Source organism: Adiantum capillus-veneris, chromosome 5, assembly GCF_014529385.1.
Source record: "Adiantum capillus-veneris isolate H3 chromosome 5, ASM1452938v2, whole genome shotgun sequence".
Lineage (NCBI taxonomy): Eukaryota > Viridiplantae > Streptophyta > Polypodiopsida > Polypodiales > Pteridaceae > Adiantum > Adiantum capillus-veneris.
The window spans coordinates 49,693,787-49,702,878 of record NC_140935.1 but is presented as its reverse complement, the minus strand read 5'-3'; the positions used below and the strand labels follow the sequence as shown (position 1 = coordinate 49,702,878).

General features: G+C 41.0%; 1 protein-coding gene across 1 annotated transcript; it reads left to right on the top strand.

The window, feature by feature from the left end:
* Positions 1 to 2,687: 2,687 nt before the first annotated feature.
* Positions 2,688 to 6,413, top strand: LOC147457286 (uncharacterized protein At2g27730, mitochondrial-like). Its single transcript, XM_086512220.1, has 3 exons — positions 2,688 to 2,927; positions 5,799 to 5,834; positions 5,915 to 6,413. The coding sequence occupies exons 1-3, from the start codon at positions 2,790 to 2,792 to the stop codon at positions 6,092 to 6,094; spliced, it is 354 nt and encodes a 117-aa protein (XP_086368346.1). The 5' UTR covers positions 2,688 to 2,789; the 3' UTR covers positions 6,095 to 6,413.
* The last annotated feature ends 2,679 nt before the right edge of the window (positions 6,414 to 9,092 follow it).

Sequence of the window (9,092 nt, the reverse complement as noted above, 5' to 3'; positions counted from 1 at the left end):
CAATCGGAGTTCTGGTTGCCAAGATACTGCCAGTTTAATTTTCACCGGGGGCCAATTCTGTGCCAAATTGATCGCCTCAGTTAATGTGCCAATTGAAGTTTTTGCAGCCTCACCAGGATTTGTATGCGAAGTATGCAGTATTTGAAGGCCATAAGAATTTACAGCTTGTCAATCGGAGCCCAGAGTCAGTGAAATATTGTAGTTCAAAGTCGGCGGCAATTACCTGTTGGACGACATCAGATGATTTTTCCTAGTCTTTGTCACCTCAGTTGGAGGGCTCGACAATGTCCAAGAGTGGTGGAGTCGGCATGGTCTGAGGCTGGCTAGCAAGGTCTTCAATAGGATTTGGCGGCTTGAAAAGAGGAGCCAAAGGCACTTTGTGGCAAGAGATTAAAGCAGGAGGAAATAGAAGCATTTTTTGGGATTTTATGAAGTTGTTGGGGGACTTTGGGGATCAAATCAATCGTGGACTGCCACATGGCAGTGAATAAACCCACATGGGGCGCTTGGGGGAAAAGGGCCATGCTATAAGAGTGGGGGCGTGCACCTCTAATGGCCAATGGAGTGAGGAGATAGAGCTCCTTGCCTTGTTGTCTATGGCTTTGGCTCGTGGTGGCCCTTTGGGCGTTGCGTGTGGCCGTGTTTCGGCGCGTTGGTGCACCTATGTCGCAGTGGGCGGTCACGGTTGGCGGATGTTGGGCGTTCGTATGATGACGTGGTAGTACCTATGGGACTGTTCTCGCACGCCCAATCTTTTGAAGGCAAAGAAATAAGGGGGGGAGGGGGGTTCCTATTAGAGTTTTGGCATCTCAAGTAAACTGCCCAATGTGATCTCATTATTTAGTTTGGCTTTTAGTTATTTTTTTAACTTATTTGTGAAAGTCTTGGGTAGGGCAATTTATTGAGGTTGCGATACAAGCAACCCCTTGCCTCCATTGTATACACATTCAATTTTTCATTGCCAAGGTTGATTGGTTCAGGAGACTCTCTTTCTTGTTCTCTCTCTCTCTCTCTCATGCTCACTCCCCTTGGTCTCTATGCTTTCACATCGTCGACTTTGACATGGTATCAAAACTTGGTGTAGCTCGTGCTTGAAGCCCTTGGTGGAGGAGCAATTGTTGTGAAGAGCTTGAGAAGAGAACCACATCCCGTGCTGGTCGACGGTGTTCAACCTCTGCTCATAGCATTTTAAAACGCAAGGCTTTTCTCACTCCTTGCGCTGCTGTCTTTTGTGTTCAAAACGCTGCCTGACAGCGCGTGCTAGGCAACCCCCTTCCATGCCTGCGGTGTTCTGAAATTCCCCCTGCGACACTGTCTCCCACCCCTTGTTTCACTGCGTGTGTTTTGAAACGCCGTGCCCTACAGCACCCGCTAGGCGAACTTTCCCTTGTGCGATGACAGCCAGTCTCCTAGCGTTTTGAAATGCAGGTGGCCCAACACCTTGGTGACGCTTCCTCCCCTATCCTTCCCTAGAGTTTTGAAACACACTGTGAAAGTGGTCTCCCTCTTAGCATCGAGCCCAACGTTTTAAAACGCTATAGGCTAAATGCAATCAAAATATATATTTTGATCGCAATATAGTCTTTCATATATGTGAAAACCGGCTGTTTTTCTCATTCTATTTGAGCTCTTTTTCTCCTTGTCTCATCTTTAGGTGAGCTTTAAAACATTAAAAAAAATTATCAAAAAAATTTACTTATAAATTTTGTAATCAATTATCTATTTAAGTAAAAAGTTAGAACTTAGGAGAAAAAGTTAAATTAGTTAAATGTAGTTTTTAAAAAGGTTATGGAGTTTTGAGTTTAAAATTTACTTGCCTTGTGTGAAGTATATATCTCATACTCGGAGGTAAATTAAGTAGAGTATTTAATGATTGCTTGCCTTGAGTAGAGAAAACTCACACTTGGAAGTGATTTATGATAGTTAAGGTTAGCAGTTACTTGCTTTGTGTTGAACTATGTTCACACCTAAAAGTAACTTAAGTTAGATAGTTAAAGTTAGTAGTTACTTGCTTTATGTTGAACTATGTTCACACCTGGAAGTAACTTAGATTAGATTTATCTAATGGTTGTCTGTCATGTGTAGTGTAATACTCACACTGGAGGCAATCTAGGTAGATTAAATAATAATCTCTTGTTTTGTGTAAAGGTATTCTCACACATAAAAGAGATTTAGATAAGTAGTGAATTATGATTGCTTGCCATGTGTAGAGTTATATTGACACTTGGAGGTAATTTAGGTAGAGTATATAAAGATATCTTGCTTTGTGTAGAGTTTACTCACACTTAAAAGTTAATGAAAAGATTAGTGATTTTTTATCATTATTCAGGTATAGAGTGAAAGCTCACACTTCTTCATGCTGCCAGATTACACCCTTGGCATTGGGGAGGGAGGGAGAGAGAGAGAGAGAGAGAGAGAGAGAGAGAGAAAGAGAGAGACGACTACTTCAACAAGCTGTCCGTCATCTCCTATGAAAATAACTAATTAAGGTCATACTGGGGACACCTTAATAAAACAGTTTTTCTCACACCGTATGAATACTATGTGTGTCATGGCAAGAGCGAGTAAGACCCGCGAAGGCGGGTCGAGCGCGCAAGTTCGTATAACGCCTACTACTTCCAAGCCAAGGATATGAATAGTCCGCGTTGTCTTGACAATATAAACGGAGGATCGCTTCCATTTGCAGTTCGCTTCTATTTGCAGTTGAGAGTGTGCTGGTACTACCTTCGAGAACTCGCTTTGTTTTCCCACAGCTAGCAGGTATCCTTGAAGCTTGATCGATCTTCGTAATGGCGACGCGAGCGATTGCCATGCGTCTAGGCGCGAGGGGCGGCGCCATTCTCTCTAGGTCTGTGCAGGCTCGAGCTTACGCCGATGGCAAGATTTTGAATGAAGAAGAACGCGCACAGGAAACTATGTACATCAAGGTATTTTTTTTGCACATGTACTTTTCTTGCCTGTTTGTTCTGCAAATTCTTTTCTCCTTTAACCTTTCTTCGTCTCTCCTTTCTTCGTCTCTCCTGTAATATGGAAATTTTCCCATGAGCAATTCGGTAGCAGAACTTGTAGTGTATGATCAGGTAGAGCTCTACATTTCTGTTCAGTTTTTATGTTGTCCATGCAGCGGTGCTTTGTATCTTCTAGGGTTCTGCTATGTTGTTGACTTTCATCCGACCTTTTATCCTTCAGAACATGATAAAATATCTTCAAGCCCTCTGGATTCTTCTTTTTTATTTCGGTTTGGAGTTTTTCTAGAAGTTTGGGTAAAATGCTTTGAAGGTTTCTCCATGGATTTGGTGTTTTATGGTTCCTTATCACTTTACAGATGATTTAGATGCTCAAACATGGGCATACATATACCTGCAGCATCCCTTGGTTCTTTTGTGAGGATCTGAAATAGTAGGATAACATCAAACATTATGCACGGTTTCCAACTTCACTTCTACTGTATTTTTTATGTTATTTAGGACCCGTTCACTGAAGTAACATATAAATTCCGAATTGCAGTTGCTGTTATTGATCATTTTTAGCAAGCCTTGGCCAGTGACTCTACTGACTTTTTGGCCTTACCTGGTTGAACTGGCCCTTAGTTTGATACACCATTCTTTAAAATCTGTTAGGGCTGCTGGATGTCTCATCATTACCGCTTGTATTGACATTTCAGGGTTTTGTTCATAAATTCAATTTCAGATTGCAAGTCTTTTGTATATATATAGTCAATGTAGCTGGCATTAGTCAATCAGGAAGATAACGAAGGTTGAATCAATTTGAAAGTTTTTAGACATGGTCACATACAAGATATGACCACGGTGAAGTGTTAGTATTGCACATGATTGAAATTTGTGAGGTTGAATGCGACAGGGAAGTTTAAGAGGTTGAGATGCATAGCTGGTACTCACATGTGAAAATCAAGGTATTGTTATTACCTCAGTAGATTCTTAGGATTCTGTTCTGAAATTGATTTGGAGTCAAATATCATAATACATGACTTCTTATGGTTGCTTTGAGTGCCTCAATTATTTCTGGCTGCCTCAGCGCCTTGTTTCATTTATGGCCACATGTAACTAATAGACGGATCTTTTTTACACAAAACGGAAGAAGTTGGGAGCTTGACATTATTTTTAAGCCGTTGGTGGAGTAAGTATACCTCCTGATCATCTAACTTAGCAATGCGCTTGAATGGATCAAGGCGAATTCCCACTGTCCCTATCTACTATCTAGCGAAACCACAGCCAAAGGGGGAATTGATGAGGGAGAGATCCAAAAGGCTAAAAGCATATACTTGAAGGTTCTGCCTGGTTTTTCTAGCTTCATGATGATGTGACGACAAACCTTATGCTCTTTGTGTCTGGACCCTACATGGCATTGCTGGAAGTTGTTAATCATCAAGGGATGCATTTGTGCAGAATTTGTGTGGGTATCAACGTTTCCTGGCTAAATGCTTTCTGTTTATGGTTTTCGTCAATCACCAAGGGATGTCATTTATGCAAAATTTGTGTGGGTATCAACGTTTCCTGGTTAAATGCTTTCTGTTTATGGTTTTTGTTTAGCCTTATGAAGGAACAAGCAGTGAGTTTTATGGCTCTTCATGATTGCACATGCGACATGTACAGAGTCTTGGCGTCACGTCATCTTCGAGCTTGGTCAAACCTTTTGAAGATAGATTATTTTGACTACTACTTTTTCCAAATTTACCTTATGCTTGGGCACTCGTGTTGTCAAGTGTTCAATGGTTTGTGTTATGCTTCATTCTGCATTGGTAGGTTGTTGAATCTCATTTCATTTAGACTTACTGAAGGAAGGAAGACATTGCTCATTTTTCTCATGGTTATGTTGTAAGTATCCGTAAGGCCGACAACAGCATTGTTGCCATGAGCTACCTTAAGAGACTGTGACTTATCATTGACATGGCTAGGGAAGCATGCTGAGTGGGAATCTGCTGCAAAAAACTTGGTAGAGTGGGAAGAAGAGATGGGGAGAACAGAGGCAAAAAAGAAAATCAAAGCTGGAAAAAGGCCTGTTGCCACCTTGGCAAGCTGTAGTCTGGCTGCAGAATATCTCCTTCGGCAGTACGAGCATGGCAGCAGATGCTTGCCCTGGAGGGTGGTTAGCGTGTGCACCTCAAAGTGAGCAGAGGGCTGTGGGCCCAAAATCAAAACACAAACAAAAAACGGAATAAAAAAACAACTACATTCTGGCCAAAGATGGACACACAGACATCCACAACACACACACACCCAATCCTAACCTGTGCACACACCGGTGACGGGATGCTATCCATACATGCATGCGCACACTGGCACAGGGTAATACTAGCACACACAAAACAAAGGATACGTAAAACAAGAGAAGAAAATCCCAAGGAAAGGAGTACAAAGTGAAATACAGGAGAGGAACAAAAAACAAAGCCGAAAAGGAAAAGGATAAAAGGAAAAAATTGCCACAGACACACACACACACATACACAAACAGAAACAGAAAAGAAGAGAAGAGGAATATGTTTTTATTAGAGGGGAATGGGGTTGAAAAGTGCTGGAGACCTGTGCTGGCGAGAGAACCATCTGCGCTACAAAGGGGGCCAGTCAGCACCAAGTACTGGTGAACAGGAGTGGCCTGTGTGGAACAACATTGCAGAAAGGCTGCCGATAGGGTGACCCCCCATCTCCTTCTGCCATTGCTCTCTTTTCGACATATAACAATTTGAGTTTTTTCTGCCTTTTAGTTTTCGGTTGCAAGTAGTTAAGTGAGTTTTTGTGAGGGGCGATGTTTAACTTCTTGCAATCTGTATGCTTATCCAGAAAATGGAGAAAGAAAAGCTTGAGAAGGCCAAACAGGTAAAAGCTTTTGTTGACGGTATTCTGTAAGTTGAGATATGATCATCCAGGTTTTAACAACAGTAATTACAATTCGACAGGCTGCAAAAGCGGAGACAGCGACTGGAGACCAGAAAGAGTCGACGAGCTCTTCTTCAATTCCTGGTCCTTCAACAGACTCATCCAAAAATCTTGCTATTTTTGCTGGTATTGCTGCTGTGTTAGCAGCGGGCGTCTGGTATGTCAGCTCTGACTCCAAGAAAGAGGAAGTAAAGAAGTAGGCTTTCTCTTTGGCATGGTAAAGCAAGCTCATCTTGTAGAGAACTTGATATAATGAACAGCTTCTTTGCTCAGGACTCTCTGTAAATTCTCTCGGGGTATGGATTTCTGAAATCCGTAAGAATGGTTATCATTCTCCTTGTCTACTTTTAATTACAAGGTGAAATGGTGCTGCGATTACATGAGCTTTTGTGCTACATAGGCAGTTTGATCCTGTTCAGGTCGTTGAAACCTTTACGCATGGAGAAGATAGGATTTTCTGGATAATGATATATGATTGACCTTTGTTCCTCAATAAAAAGAAAGGCTTTTTCCCTCGTTTCTGGATTTTGCAATATCAATTTTATAGTTTTTTTTGGGGGATGCTAGAATTTGCAACTGAAAACAGGTAGCATGTTGTCTTGATCTTCTGACCCAAAAAGCTAGAGGGCCTTTTGCAAACCAAGTGCCATTCACCTGTTTGGAGGCACCGTGCTCAACATGAGGCTTTGGTACGTGGTATGGACGCCCATACTGTACGGCCATATGCAAATACTGTATGTTATAAAATTGCAGGTTGTGCCATAAGTATTGGGTCGAAGTGCCCACTTAGTCATTTTCCACGAGTTTGTAGGCCCTTTTAACCTTAGCCCTAGATTGTCCTAAGTCTGGATCCAAACCGTACGATACCGTACTTTACCGCACGACTGTATGATGATAACTATGGTCCACTGCTGAAGGCCATGGTTTAATAATCTTGAACGGAATTTCTTCGCCATTTCCTTTGACCACCACTGGTACTGTTGTTTTCCTGGCCAACGAAGGCTTGTCACTTATCTAGAAAAGGGAGCCTTCGGTAGTCGTCCTGGTGATAACAAATGGCACTTTACATAGATCACCATCAAATTTCATTTTTCAACTTCGATACTTGTCTGGCTTTGGGTTATGTCTCCCTTTTGATGTTAATCTACTTGAAGTCAATGTACAGTAGGTCAAAAGTGAGTTTTTTAGTGACATTGGACACATGAAAATTAGAAGATGTAGTATGTTCACTGCTAGAAGTAAGTTGTGATGTAAAACAGGAGCCCTTGAAAGCAATCAAATCATGAAGATTTGAATCAGCAAACAAGTTTGACAGTTTTGAACAAGCTGTGTGAAAAAGATGCGTTTCTTCAGTTTTATAGCGTTGTCCGACGAATAGGATGTGTGGTCATCATAAGAAGATTTTTCTGAAGATTTTCCTTAAGGTGTATGTAGCACCATCTGTACCAGTGGTAGAGCTCACTTGGGCATCGAGAATAGGCCACTAGAGAGTGGATGCCCAGCTGTTCTGAGTTCAGAGGTGAGGGCGCCCATGGCCATATTTCCCATGGGTGACTAAATAGTGTGCTTTATAGACAGGGTTTGAGGTGTTACCCTCATTTCATGTGTGGTGCATTGAGCACTCTCTAGCCATCTGCGATTGGGTGGTGAAATCAATCTCCTTAGCTCCTCCTCCTTTAGTCACGAGAGTGTACTGATTTTAAGAGACAACCTAGAATCTATGGACGATGCTTGTATATTTGGTATTGCCCGAAAGAGTTTTGGTGTAAATGGCCATGACTATTAAGATGAAGTGCTTATTTATCCTTAGTCTCTCAGAATTCTATTAAAAGATTTATATCATATTTATATGAAGCATCCTCACCTTTTTCAACATTTTTTTTTCTTTTTATATGTTGTGTAGTCAATTTTCACCGTGAGAGTTTGCGGCATTCTTTAGAGTTAAGTGTATCTATCCTTAACTACTTTGGCGGTAATTTTTTGGTATGGGACATTAGAATTACCAAGGAATGAGCAATAGTCTTGGTTGTGTGGGACACCGTGCTCGTTCAAAAATATTGACTCTTTGGCAGGTTTGTCCAATTCTTTCATATTGAAAAAATGTACATGACAGTAACCTTTTAAAAATTGTATGATAGCACCTCACAATGTGGGAGGAGAACTCTGGACATTTAAGAGTACAGAGAGTCTAGATAGCATAGTCAAATTGTATATTTACCTTTGCCAATAAGATTTAGCTCTGAAGTGACTTAAATCAAGGATAATAGGAGACTACTTATGTTGGTTTTTGATGCACGAGGGATGCCCTTCAGCATTTGAAGAGTGTAGTCTTTCCTTTCATAAGCATAGTCTTCTTATCTACCAACACTTATCGCTTTGCATAGATCTTGAAGTAGAAACGAGTACCCTTTCCAACGTTTTGTTCATTGAATTCAAGGAGTATGCCAATGGATATAAATGTGTTCCAAAGTAGTACATACTTACTATTTGGAGGAATACTATGGAGTATTAAATACTCTCAGTAAAATGCAAATCTATTTTCCTTCACATATTGCATCTTGCTGTTTCACTAATGTTTCCCATTATTGACGAAGCATTTTGCTGATGGTAGTAAACTTCTGAAAGGAGGGGGAAAGCTTATGAAATTCCTCATTGTGCTAATGCTAGTAAGTGATCCTTCTCTTTGATCTCCTTAATCCAATAAGCATCATCATCAAATCACTTGCTGATTAGTTCAGCCATGGGGCATGTTATTGGCCTAAGGCTTGAGCCACTACCCTTATTGGAGATAACTTCACTTTGATTAGCATGTGTGTGTATGAAATTTCAGCCATGGGGCATGTTATTGGCCTAAGGCTTGAGCCACTACCCTTACTGGAGATAATTTCTCTTTGATTAGCATGTGTGTATGAAATTTTTCACTTGAGCTCGGATCTCCTAATAAGCTTACTAATTGAGCATATTCAACGTGTTTTTTGAGTGTGTAGATTCTTGTACATGCATTTGCATCTCCATTAGTTTATCGTCCCATTAGGCATCATTAATGGTCATTAGTTCAAGTCTCACAATCAAATCAATTGTGTGGATGCCCAATCATAGGAGATTGAGGCAATTTCAACAATCAAATACTTCTGCTTTTGAGCTGAGTTTGCCCTATTTCCACATTTCATTGAGTGTCACAATTTGTGATGTGCATGT

Coding starts and splice junctions, on each gene's coding strand:
- LOC147457286 (XM_086512220.1), top strand. CDS start 2,790: ATGGCGACGCGAGCGATTGCCATGCGTCTAGGCGCGAGGGGCGGCGCC. Junction 2,928..5,798: donor AGGAAACTATGTACATCAAG/GTATTTTTTTTG, acceptor ATGCTTATCCAG/AAAATGGAGAAAGAAAAGCT. Junction 5,835..5,914: donor AGCTTGAGAAGGCCAAACAG/GTAAAAGCTTTT, acceptor ACAATTCGACAG/GCTGCAAAAGCGGAGACAGC.